This window comes from Cynocephalus volans, chromosome 1, assembly GCF_027409185.1.
Source record: "Cynocephalus volans isolate mCynVol1 chromosome 1, mCynVol1.pri, whole genome shotgun sequence".
Classification (NCBI taxonomy): Eukaryota; Metazoa; Chordata; class Mammalia; order Dermoptera; family Cynocephalidae; genus Cynocephalus; species Cynocephalus volans.
The window spans coordinates 53,753,508-53,767,385 of record NC_084460.1 but is presented as its reverse complement, the minus strand read 5'-3'; the positions used below and the strand labels follow the sequence as shown (position 1 = coordinate 53,767,385).

The window sequence follows — 13,878 nt, the reverse complement described above, 5'->3', positions numbered from 1 at the left end:
CAAAAAAATCTATTTGTGGGTGCTCTAAAAAGTTTTTTTTATTTGATCAGGACTATCAAACAACCACTCTGAAAACAGCAGCCACCGACAATAATAACAGCTGGTTAGACAGATGAAAAGATGGTTGAGTAATACACCAGGCCTATAGAGAAAGCCCCACTTCTCTGAATTTCATTGACTATGTATTTGTTCTAACAGTATCACAGAATTTTCTAGAAGGGGCCCCTGTCTAGGGAACCATCAGTCACTGTTGAGACAACAGCCTCAGGGGGCAAACTTCTGCAATTCACCAGGTCCAGAGCAGAGAGTGCATGGTCTGACATGCTCACATTTCATGGAGATCCTGAGGGAAGATGCTGATTTGCTCAGAAGACTACACATTTCCCTGTGGCTGAAAACAAGGAGGGCAGGTGCAAGCCTGCACAGCTCTCCTGCTCATGCGCTCACAGACCAGTGAAATGTGCATCACTACACAAGGGAGGGACAGCAGAAGTGTGAGAAGAGATGCCAGGAAGAAAGGCTGTAGCCAAATGCCACTGGGGACCTGATGTGACCCCAACTTTCCATCGGCAATACCGATGCGGGAAAACTGAACGGACACACAGATAAGATCTGGAAGGGGACACGCACAAGTGAGACTGTTTAGATACAGGATGGCATGGTGGCAATTTCACCTTGCATTTCTATTATTTTAATAGAGGCACTTCAATAATGAAGTAAGCTTTCAAAGAAAATAAAGCAGGAGATGGACCTTGACAATGGTTTTATTTAAGGTATTTCATGCTTTGCAGCAGATTTTAAAATATTGGGTTACCTAATAAATCATAAGTGACAACTTAACTTGGGGAAAATGTGTGCCTGGCAGGTTATGTAACCAGTCACCACAGATGTACTTACTATTTGTAGGACACTGTGAAGGAAATCCGGAGACATACCCAAAATAGAAGCCAGTAGGCCTTGGTTTCCTCCCCTGTAAAATAAGGAAGCAAGATTGCCCTTCCCACCCCCTGTGAAAATTCAGTGGGATTGTGCATGCAAAGTGCATAGCCCAGGGAATGCTCAGAAAGTCAGAGCGTAGTGTGCTCACCAGGGCAATGCCTCTGGCCCCTGGAAGCTTGCAGGCTGGTTAGGAGGAAGAAAAGAGAAGGCTCCCACCAGCCCACAAGTCATCTTTGTATGAAAGAGAAAAAGACAGCCCTTTCCCAGGAGCACAGATTAGTGAGCAGAATGCACGCTGGACCTGGCCCTGCTCATGGCCCTGGCTGGGCTCCTGCTCAATCATTTATGGCAGCCCAGGATTAACTTCGTGTTTCCAAAGTCGGGGACAGCTACCACTTAAAGAAGGGAAGATTTAGCCAGTTTGAAATCAGGGCTTTAAATATATTGAATTGCACAGCAAGAAAATTGCTCTCTTTCTAATTTCTTTCCTGTATCCCAGTGACATAAAGCAGGACATGTCACTCTGGTGCCTGTATAGCTTTGCTTTGCTCTCTTTTTTGCAGAGAGGCTCTGAGCCTTTGGCAGGCAGAATTACCTACCTATAATTATTGTATTCTATTTCTTTTATGTCTGTTTTCACATTTGCCTGCTTTTTATACAAGCAAAACTGTTTTTTCACTTACAATTGAAATATAAAATTTCCTATTTAAATAAATGTACCTAATTTGGATGCAAGTCCGTTAAAAGAAAAAAACGTTTTCAAAAAAAACACTAGTACGTGTGGCATATGTGTAAGGCAAAAAGTCATGAAGGTGGTGCTATACAGACTGAAATTTGGAAGCACGGAGCCATCTGATTCTGCTGAAAGAGGAAGGAACTTTGCCACTGAGAGGTGAAGGTATGTTAGGTTGAGCAGAACCATGGGGCTTTGAGGTGAGTCTGGGGTGAGGGCAAACTTGCAAGAAGGACCTCACTGGATATGGTGGTAGGAGGAGTATCCAGGGTGTTTCCTGCCATGGAAACCATCAACAAAACTGCCTCTCTGTTTAAATCAAGAAGCAAGTGGTGTGTTACCTTAGAACCCAGCTTGGCTCTCACCATGGCATTGTTGACCGACAGAGCTAGGATCTGATCCTCCACATCTGGCCACGTCTGTGGAACATAAGGAAAGAAATGCGACAGGGGCTGAAATTACAGATGGCGGAAATAAAACCAGAAAGTGAGGAATGACACTTCCCCCAAACACATTATATCCATGCCTTCACAGACTGTGAAAAAGACACCTATCCTATAGATCTGGATCACTAATTTGGGGAGGGGATGCTGGTTTCTGTCTTTTATAATTGCTCGCTGGGACGTTGGATTTCGCGTTGTTCAGTGTTTCACGTAAAGTGATAGTAAAAACCTCTTGTTTCAGAAGACCTTGGAATCTAAAAGCTCGTCCTCTTCTATGGCTTGTGGCAATGGCTCTTGGGGTCACCACTGCTGCATGATACTCTGTGCATTGTCTCATTCATTCCTCATCCAACAGATACATTCACTGAGGGGCTCAAGTGCTGATGGGTACCAGATTTCTGCTGGCTGAGGGCGCTCTAGCTTCCCCACATGCAGGGAAGGCATCCATGCAATTCCACTGATCATCTCAATCAGGAGACATCCCTGCAGTTCAGCAGCAGGAAGCAGTAATGATACCTTGGATGGAGTCTTCCCAAGAGTACAGAATGTCCCTGGTGGGTGGGTGTGCATATATAGGCTGGTTATATTCAATTAATGTACACCCTGAGATGGCCTTATGTACCAATGATTACAAAGACATAAGTAGTAATTACTGCTAATGCTACTAATTTTGGCAGCCACCAATTTTTGCGTGCTTGTCAATGCCCTATTCAGTGCTAAAGATTTTGTATGTCCTATTTGATTAAATTGTCCAATAAACCTAAGAAAGAAAGACAGAACATTATCAATCTCACTTTATATATGAAGGCCAAAGATCAGTTAGGTTATGAAACTGACAAGTCACAGGTTTGGAATCTAAACCCATATTTGTAGGATTCCCATTCTCAGGGCCCTAAAGATACCACGGCAGGAATGGAGGGGTGGACCAAACTGTGAGTGGGAAACAAGAGGAGAGTATTTTAGAACAAGAAGAGAGCAGAGGCCCCTTGCCCTGGGTGAGGCTCTCTTGTCCCACTGACACAACCAGTCCTTGGCCAGTGCCATCTGGTCAAAGTCCCTTCCAACCCTCCTGGTCTTAGCCCTGCAGTGACCATGGTCCCTTCAACGCACTCCGCTTCTGTAGCTGCTTCCTCTTTCCCAAGAGATAGCCATGAAGCTGTCCAACAAGGAGGGCACCTGGGACATCCCTGCCACCTCTCCCATCTCGGCTACAACCCCCACGTGCTTGGGGAGTGCAACTCTCCTGCTGGCCTCCTCCAGGATCAACAGCCTTAGCTCCAGCCCACCAAGTGGGAACCTGAGGCACAGCCCCAGGCCTAGGAGCCACTTCCATCTTCCTCTGTGGTTGAGCTTCCGAGCCAGTGGAACTGCCTGAGGCAAGGGATTCTATCTGTGACACAAAGACTGCTGTTTGTCACGATGATTTCCTTCTTCAAATTACACAAAAAAATTGGTCGCTCTCATCGTTGGGACGGAGGGATTCCTTCCAGGGGATTCAATGATTGGAGAGTCTGGACCGTCCTCCTGTATTCTCATCCCCTCCCCAGGAAGGGCTCACGGGCCTAAGGCTGCTGCTTGCCTCCCTGTTTCATCCCAGGAGGGAAGAAAAATGCAGGAAGAATCCTAGGAGTCTTGGTTGACCCCCAGGTTCTTCAAGCACTGAACATTTTTTAGAATATTTCTCTATTTACTTGAGTATAATATCAAATATAACTGAAATGTCTTTCCCCAAAAGTATCTCACCCAGTTCAACAAGTCTTTTCCTTCTAGGAAGAATTAAAGGTGGAGGTGTAAGATGGGCCACCCAGATCCCTGTGCGTGAAAGATGATATTTCTTTTAGATATCCCTTTTGCTTGCATGGTTTAGATTAATGACTCTTAGTACTAGGTGAAGACAGACAGGTGAACTCACAATGCTCTCATTTCATTGCCATATAACCCAGCTCAGGGACGCTGCAAGGATGTGAGATAAGGCACAACCAGTTTCAGAAGCAGCAGGTTTGAAAAGCCAGCAGTCACTGGTCAATTGCTTTGTGTCGGTTGGGCTGAGTGTTGGGTGCTTCCGTAGACATCGTCTTCTTTGATCCACAACTTATACGTGAGGCTGACTGTATCAGCCCAGTTCACAGATGAGGATGCGGGGTGACATGACTTGCTCTATTTGGTGAAGGTCACAAGATGCAAAGGCAGAAATGGAGCCCCAGCCTTGGCCCTGCAGACCAGCGAACTGTCCGCTTGGTCTCTGCAGGACGAAGATAGAAGAAGACGTTCTGCCATGCTCCACTCCAGCCAGGCCAGGAAGCCAGCTCAGACTCCTTTAACTAGTAAGCACAATGCATTTCCTCTTCGAGAATCTCCACGTGGCAAAAATCATTGTTCCCCTAAGTGGGGTTTCTCAACCTCAGCACTTTTGATGCAGGCCAGATAATTCTCTGTGATGGGGGCTGTTCTGTACATTGTAGGATGTTTAGCTGTATCCCTGGCCCCAACCTACCAGGTACCAGCAGTACCCAGCAATGTGGGAATCAAAACTGTCTCCAGGCATTGCCAAATATCCCTAGAGGGCAAAATTGCCCAGGATTGAGAACCACTGATCTAAAACAATAGATCCATTATAATAGCATCCAGGAATTTTTTTTCCTATTTGCTACTCAAATATGAATAAAAGTGAAGAAATAAGAGGGGTACAATGGGTGAAAATATATGTGCTGTATGTACATGAATTGTTGACATCATTGCTGCAAAACACAAAGCATCATAGTCCACTACCTGGGCTGACATGGCTTTGCTGTCACCATTATACATGAGCACAGTCTGGTGGCCTTCATCACCTGGGCTAGAGCATCTGTGCCTCTTGGATTCAAACACAGAAGAGCACCACAGCAGGAAAAGCAGAGCTGTGCTGATAAGACGAAGGGGGAAGAATGGTTGAACAAGCTCACCCACATCAGAGGTTCTGGGAGGATCGTGTTCTGTTGACGTATAACTCAGCCATAAAGTGACAAGGCCAAATTATGTCTTCGTCATCTTTGTAGCTGTGCCTTTCGTGGGCTGAGGCTCTGAGAAAAAGTTACTCAACTGTGAAGTTAGAGGGAAAAGTCCCCAAGACCACCTCAGCTTTGACAAGTCTCTAGTTGATGTCAGTTACTTCTGACATCAACTGCAAGTTCAGGGGTTCCCAAGACCACTCTCAGCTTTGACAAGTCTCTAGAAGGACCGATAAAGCTCCCTGAAAATTGTTATACTGATGGTTACAGGTTACTACAGGGAAAGGAGACCAATTAAATCAGGCAAGGGAAGACGCACTTAGGGCAGAGTCCAGAAAAGTATCAAACACAGAGTTTCCTATTGTTCTCTCCCTGAGAAGTCAGGACAGTGTTACTCTGCTGGCTTCGATGCAGGACAGCGCACATGAGATAGTGCCAACCAGGGATGCTACCTGAGCCTCGGTGTCCAGAGTCCTCGTTGGGGCTTGGTCAGTAAACCTATTTGGCCTCCCACAGGACTGACCTCAGCCTGCAGCCTCTCCAGTGGTCGACTGATAATGTGTGACCAAAAGTGTGACCAAAAGTCCCCACCCTAAATCACATTGTTTCTATTTGGCTCAGCCCAAGACTCTCAGGTAAACAAAGACACTTGTATCAGCCATGATATCCCAAGGGCCCAGAGATTCCCTCCCAGAAACCAAAGGCAAGGACCAGACCTCTTTTTAGGGAAGGAGAAAGACTTTGTCCCATATTCTGAGTCTGGGAACTATAAATATAGCACATAGTTTCAACTAAAAACATGCTGCCTTCTTTAGACTTCATTGATAGAAACACAAAGGAGAGTGTCGACAGTGGATGTCAGTTGCTTTTAACCTGCTCTGCATCCATTTCTCCTCTGGTAACAGCACCCCCCCCCCCAATTTCCTCTGAGGGATCCCACACTTCCCAGACTATCAGCCCATGTAAATCAGGAGAGGCTAAGCCCAGATCTCAACAATGTCCAGGTGTGAGCTGAGAACCAGCCAACAGTACACTGCCCTCCCAGGTCCCACCCACAACAATTGGTGGGGCAGGTGACCAAGCCAAGCAGGGATATAAGTTCAGGGGCATTCACTTCTTGCCAGGTGCTAGGATATGTCCCAGAGACTCCCAGCAGCCACACAGCCACCCTACGAGAACAGCCTACCTGGAAATGAAGGAACCAGAGAAGACAGAGCCAAGGTGTGGAAAGGCAGCTCCCAGGGGTTCCCCACGCACCTATTCCAGCCCTGCCAGAAGAGGCTTACCTAGCTTTTTTTCTAGCTACTTAAGCCAATAAATTCCTTTTTCGCCAAAGTCTGTGTGAACTGAGTTCCTGTCATATTCAACCATCTATCCTTGATCAATGCAAACACTCATCCCAATTTCCCCCATTTCCACCTGTCTTCTATACTTCCCCAGGTATGGTCCAGTTCAAATGAGAGTGGGTCTGAGGAGGGGTACAGGTCTCCATCCTCTGCTTCAACAAGGAGGGGCTTTTTCACTGCAGACTCACAGATCTCCACAGAGTGGGAATGGGACTGGAGAGTCAGCATTGTCATCATGTCAGACAGGATGAGCACTGGGGGCCCTGTACCCATTTGCAGCTGGAGACCTTATCCGGGAAGGGAATCCCAAGAGGGGTTACTTATCAATTAAAGGAACATGCCTGCTGCACACAGACCCCTGGAAACTGTGCACTCTCAGTCTCTCAAGGAAGAACCATCCCACTGAAATATCGAAACTGTTTGCCTTTCAAAGTCTAAGCTTTACTGGCATACACTTGATCTGCTTTTTACGAAAATTCAGAATGTCTGGGTAAGGTGAAAAAACACTCACCCCCTCAAATCATTTGTAGAATATGGAATCATTAAATAAATTAAAATGTCAATCATGCCAGGTGTTAAGGAGTGGCTGCATGGGATGAAAATCAGGGTGAGTATAAAAGGATAGCCTGAGAGATCCCTGTGGGGATAGAAACGCTCCAGATTTTGACTGTATCCATGTCAATATCCCAGTTGTGATATTGTGCTATAGTTTTACATGGTGTTACCATTGGGACAACTGGGCAAAAGGGTACTCAGGATGCACTATATTATTTTTTCAAACTGCATGTGAATCTATAATTATATAAAAATATTTTTTCTACTTAAAATAATGCCAATCACAAAACCATCCACAACAGAATCATGGAACCCTGCAACATTAACCCCGTTTTCACTTAATACTGATTAGAAACATATGTGTCATGTCTTCATAACCAACATTTTACTAGTTAATTATGCAAGTGGGATGTACAGTTACATATCACTTGGAACCTGGGTTTTAGTTCACAGACTTTGACAATTTTTAAAGTTACTTGAAAATTTTTATTTATTTAACTTTATGTTTTGGTGCATTTAAAAAGTCAGCCTTGGTAGATTGTAGAGAAAATTGCTGAAATATGCTCATAAAACCACCCACCCTGGTTGATGACAAATCCGTCCCATATAGTCACATATACCTGAGCTTATATTCCATTCCAAGCTCAGCAAAACTGTGCTGAATATGTATCACACATCATTGGCTCTGACAAAGAGCTCTAGAGTTGTCCTATGAACAGATAAAAGGATAACGGGTTTGAGTGCCACTTACTCACTGTTTAATTGTCTATTCTGAGTGCAAACTGCCCCTCTTTTGATATTATTGGTCCCTAGTTTGCCATTTCAAGAATTACTATCAAAAATAATCACCAGCATGAGTGCAAAGTGATAACAAGGTTTATTTTATATTTTTCCTAGTTGTGTTGAAAGACTCTCACTGGTGTCATTTGTCCTCAGGAAACAAGAATGAGCACTTTTTTCCCCAATTTTGGGTAAACACTCACATTGTCAATGGCATGGACGATGGTTGTATAAAAGCTATCATTTACAGGAGGGGATTCTCTGTCAATTTGCTTCATGGTATAACCATTCCTGAGTTTTCACCTACGGTGACCCAATTTTCCAGATCATGAACCAGTTTATATCTTATAGAAGGAAAACAACACACAATTTTTAAAATTAAAGTTCCTCAAAAAACAAATCAAAATATGTCATAGAAGCACAATTCCTATCACAAGTAATTTGGGAAATTCTAAAAGCAATTAAACTACAAGAGTGTTCATGAATTTAATGAAGGCACAGGGGTGACAGTCTGAAGACTCCAGTAGCATGTCAAATCAATATTCACTGGAATACTAAGTGTCCCCCTCCATGTTGAGCTGAACATAACTGTGTCTGCCTTGGGGAAACATTTTATCCTAGAAAAGAATCTATCTTCATTTGCCTGTCGGTGCTGATAGCTCAGTGTTAAAAGTCAACCTGCCCTTGCAACAAGAGCACAGAATTTTAGTTCCTCAGGAGCAATCACTTTGTCACAGAGCCCCCCAAATTCCCCGTCAATCAAAGTGGTCTTCCACATGCCCCTCACCTGTGCAAACTTGGCACCATTTTAAGAGATGGGCATGCCAAACTCTCCAGGATTTCCAAGAGCTGTCAGCCACCAGATGGCATCCACTGGAAGATTCAGGTTGCCAGTCACAGCTGTCTGCTGAGGCTCTCACGTGGAACCTCCTATACTCAGGTGAACAACAGAAAAAGCGCAGGCCCCAAAAAGGGGCAGAGAAGGGCAGTTTCTCCTTATGCTTTCTCTTCTCATTTGGGAAAATGCTTCCCTAAGGATCAAAAATTACCTTCTCTGACACTGGATGGGTCATGGTTTTTAAAGGGATTAAGATCCGTGCACTGCTTCACCTCCTTGGAAAAGTTCCAGAATTTCCTTGGAAACTCTGTGGATTTGCAATGTTTACGAACCAGGGGTAAAAACCCAGCGTTCGTCCGTGAATCATCTCAGCTCAGAAGACAGCTCTCTCAGAAAGTTCTTACGTGAAAGGTAACTCCAATTAATATAGATGGAGCAAACAAAACTAAACAAATCTTGCCAGATCCCATCTCTACCCTATCACAAAACTCTCAACCTGATCCCCCCAAAAAATAATATTTGAGGCTAAAGTGAATGGACTGTTTAGTTCTTGACATCAGCACAATCCAAACAATTACCGAGACCTACCAAAGAGCCAACCTTAGTCAAGAAGCAGGAATTCAGCAATGAATAAGGCATGGGATCTGCCCCAGCAGTTCTGAGAGGGAGGTCCCTAGGCCAGCAGATTCAGCATCACCTAAGAACCTGCCAGAAATGCCAGGTCAGTTCTCACCCCAGACCTCTGAATCAGGATTCTAGGAATAGGGCCCAGCCATCTGCATTTTAACAAGCTCTCCAGAAATTCTGACACACACTGTAATTCGACAAACACTGCTTAAGAACCATGCTACCTCGATGCGCACCAGTGTGGACGGGCAACGGTCTGTGCACTCTTGGTCAGCTGCTCACAATGAGACAACTGCAAAAACTGAGAGCATGTGTTGAAAAATTCTTTTAGTCATAAACATTGCTGCGTGCCCTGGTACGTGATCCCTTTTCTAGTAATTAATTTTTATGACATTTTACAAAAATATTACTCCATAGAGAGCTGGAAATTAAAAAAAAAAAAATCTGCGCTTCCCAACAAGTAGGTTGAGAAGCGATGTTCTATGGAGGACTCTCAAAGGCAAGTGTGGACACGAGCAGGGGTTGGGAATGAGCGGTGTGAGTGGGATGGGGACTGGGCCAACTGCTGAGCTCAGCCTGGAGAAGGGGCATGATGTAGGACCCCTGCCCTGCCCCAGTGACCATGGCCCCAGGGAATATGGACCCAATGATTCAAGTCTTCCCATTTTTTCGAGAACATCCAGAAAATTCAGTTTGTTATGCACAATCCCTTAATTTTTAAATGCTGGCAACTTTGTTTTTAAAAGCATAACACGAAGCAACCCAAGTGCCCATCAACAAATGAATGGATAAGCACAAATGTGCTAAATACATACAATGTATATTTACTCTTAAAAAGGAAGGAAATTCTGACACATGCTGAACATGGATGAATTTTGAGGACATTATGCTAAACCAGTCACATAAAGACAAATGCTGTATGATTCCACTCATATGAGGTACCCAGTGTTGTCAACTTCATAGGGACAGAAAGTGGAATGGTTGTTGCCAGGGGCTGGAGGGGGTATGGTCAGGGAGTCAGTGTTTCATGGGGACAGAGTTTCTGTTTTGCAAGGTGAAGAGTTCTGGAGAAGGATAGTGGTGATGGTTACACAACATGTACTTAATACCACTGAGTTCATTGTACACTTAAAAATGGTTATGATGGTAAATTTTATATTCTGTATGTTTTATCACAATTTAAAAAAAAAAAAAAAAACACTTCTGTTGCCCAGAAGCAGGAAGACTGCCAGTTTACAACACCTGATAAAGAGGGAAATAGAAACATATACAAATTATTTTAATATAAAGAAAAAACTATGAAAGACACATAAGGAAATTGCAAAGGGAGATGAGCAAGTGAACTTTCCTGGCAGGGTCAGAGAAAGCCACAGAACAAAGATGACATTTAACCTGAGCTCATGGGCATTCATTCACCTGATGGCTGCTGGTGTTCACACAATCGAGCCTGAGCTGACCTCCTGCACCCTTCACACAAGCTGGTTTTCCAGCAGGAGTCCTCTCGGGTATGTGGCTAATTCCACTTACACAACCATCCTTCCTGTTTCTCTGTCCTCACCTTATCTGGCTTACAGTTCGGTCTGAATCTGCAGCATTAAAAGTGTCCCCACTGGATTCCAGGCCTGGTGCCATCCTCGTCGCTGATGATGAAGCTGCCGGGATGGAAGGCTGGCAGATCAATGGCATCCGTCACCCTCACACAGTGGCGCTTACCACTGCCTCCCTTGGCTGCTGAAGCTGGCCCCCTCCCAGGAGAAGAGCCACTCCTCGTACTCCACAGGGATGACAAGGCTTCATTTGAGCCACATAAGTTTCATAACCCAAAGGCTGCAAACCCCAGAGAGAAGATCTCATTAGCACCTGCTGCTCCTCTGGCCAGAGGAAGCTGAGCAGAGTCATCATCAGGAACTGAAAGCTTGTGGCTTTTGCACTTCACTTATTATTTACATTGTCTTTGATAATGATCAAAAGACAGTCTTCAACTCATTTTCAAATCATTTATGGAGTGCTTTTTTTTCCTCCTCCTCTCCTGGTTGAAAAGAGCCACCATCCATCAGAGGGTAATGAAAAATGCAACAAAACCCATAACCTGATGAAACATTAATGTGACAACGGCGCTGCAAAAAATCAGGGGAACTTAGGGAAATATAGATATTAATGATCATAGTTATTCAGGGTACAAAGTGGCCAGTGACTTAAAAGGATTGAAAGGCTTGGAATATTTGAAAAATTCAACCCCAGGCATCTGGTGTAGAGTGACAGTGGAGTTTGCTGTTCACAGCGTGGTCCATCCATACCACTTGGGAGCTTGTTAAACTGATAGGCAGAATCTCGGGCCTAATCTCAAACCCAATAACTGAAGTCTGCCCTCTCTCCAGGTGACACTAGAGGCCCTGGTCATCCTAGGGTCCAGCCGAGAGCAATTAAGACAAGAGGCACTGGCATCAGACTGCCCCAGTTGGAAACCCTACTCCACCACTCTCAAGCTGCGTGACTTTGTGTAAAAGACCCAACCTCTCTGGGCTTCTCCTACCAAAGGAGAGTCTCTATTTTCCTTAGGCCTCAGTTTCCTCATCTGTAAAATCATGTGGTAGTTTAAACAATTAAAACTGAAACAATGCATGTAAAAGCTCTTTGCACAGTTTCTGGCATAAAGCAGTCAAAAACGTAAAGTCACGTGACTATTAACTGCTTCTATATCAGTATGGTTTGACTTCCTGATTCTAGCTTAAGTTAGTTTGGAGAATTGCATGTATCTTGGGTGATACGCCCAGCAAAGCTGGGTCTAGTCCTGAGGGGCTCTTTGTTTTGGGACTTAGACTTTGGGGCAGCCCAGGTGCCTTATGTACTCGTGGGTAAATGTCGGCATGTGGTTGCTACCTTCTTACACGTGGACATGAACCATGGCCATGAATGACAGATATTGCTCTCCATTATCCCTTGTGCTGCTTAGGAGTGTAAACTGAGGAGTGAGAAAAATGAAGCTCCTCAAACACAGAAAGGGAAATATTAATAAAGAAATATTCCACTTTAGCAATTTCACTAAGAAGTCTAGCCACAGAGGCTTCCCCACTGCAAATGCAGAACCTAAATCCAGGCTCAAAGACTGGCAACGCATGTCTTTTTTATAAATAATAAAATCCACATAACCTCCTAATCAAAGCATCTTGAGAGCTGTATGTCTCCACTAATACAATCAATCCGGAAACCACTTTCCTTCCGTAATGGTGTTTGAGAAATGAGGAAATAAAGAACTTGAGAATTTGGAGTGTTTTCTTGATCCAAATCAACTGTTAACATCTGAAAAATAGATTGACCTAGAAAGAATTTTTAAAAATTGTTACTATTGGCTAACGGCAGCCTATCAAACCAGTAAGAAGCTGGATTCTTTGTTAAATGGCATTGGGGCCTACAACAGAATTAATAAAATATTTATAAAATCAAACTATAGATATACTTACTAGACAAAATAATGATGAATATTTAAATAGCCATGATGTCAAAAAGAACTTTCTAATCAACCATGATTGCAAATGCAGAAGACTCGAAAGACAAAATTAACAGATTGGATTACTTTTTTAAATGTATGGCAGGTTCAGTCAGATACCCATACCAGCCAGCTGTGAATAAGTAAAAAATAAGATTTAATTAATTAATTAATTAATTAAATGCATGGCAAAAACTATAGACAAAATTTAGAAAGAAATGATAAACCAGGAAAACATTTGAAATACATATGGCAGGCAGATATTCTTAGTATAGAATGAGTAGGTTAAAATCAAGATGAAAAATGACAAACACATTAACAGAAAAATAGACAAAGGAAAAGAACAACCAACTGATAAAAAAATAAAAATGGCCACAAAATGTATTAATTTTTTTTTTTTTTTTTGAACGGTAAGGGGATCACAACCCTCGGCATGGTGCAGTCTGCTCCATGCTCAGCCAGTGAGCACACCGGCCATCCCTATATAGGATCCAAACCCGCGGCCTTGGTGCTACCAGCACCGCACTCTCCCAAGTGAGCCACGGGGCCGGCCCTAAAATGTATTAAAATGTTTAAGCACATAATAATCTAAAATGAACAATATACTGGGCACTCTCATATGTTGCTGGTGAATGAAAACATTGCAGCACTTAAATCATGTGTGCAGTTTGAGCCAGCGAGTCTACTTCTCTGAATCTATGCTAAGTAAATAATGATTGATTGGGACACATTTAGCTCAGATATGATCATTGAAACATATTTTATAAAAATAACAAAAAGTGGACAAAACGTACATGTTCAAAAACAGGAGATGGGTTAAATACCTTAAAGCACATTCATAAAGTAAGATATTATACAACAGGCTGCTTCAGAAGAATATTGTTTAGTTACCAACAGTAAAATTTCATTATTAAAAAAAGAAATTTATAAATATACACAAAAAGCACATCCAATATCTGTAAATATTTAGATATTACATACACATACACATACATACTTTATACTATGATAAAGATAAAAATGTACATATATGTGAATGTGTATTTGTAATTATATATAAAAATCTGTGAATACATACACATACATAACATACAGTGTGTGTATACACACACATATAAAATGCAAATAAAAATATTTAAATAA

The 13,878-nt window shown here is 43.1% G+C and overlaps 1 protein-coding gene across 1 annotated transcript in view; it reads right to left on the bottom strand.

Annotated features, from left to right (window-relative positions):
• Nucleotides 1-13,878, bottom strand: part of CDH26 (cadherin 26) — a 46,145-nt gene that overhangs the window by 13,925 nt on the left and 18,342 nt on the right. The window contains 10 exon segments of the mRNA XM_063096491.1: nucleotides 2,014-2,091; nucleotides 4,610-4,672; nucleotides 4,885-5,017; nucleotides 6,522-6,727; nucleotides 7,987-8,066; nucleotides 8,069-8,127; nucleotides 10,807-10,847; nucleotides 10,849-10,952; nucleotides 10,955-11,020; nucleotides 12,413-12,565. Coding sequence (XP_062952561.1) covers nucleotides 2,014-2,091; nucleotides 4,610-4,672; nucleotides 4,885-5,017; nucleotides 6,522-6,727; nucleotides 7,987-8,066; nucleotides 8,069-8,127; nucleotides 10,807-10,847; nucleotides 10,849-10,952; nucleotides 10,955-11,020; nucleotides 12,413-12,565 — 983 coding nt within the window.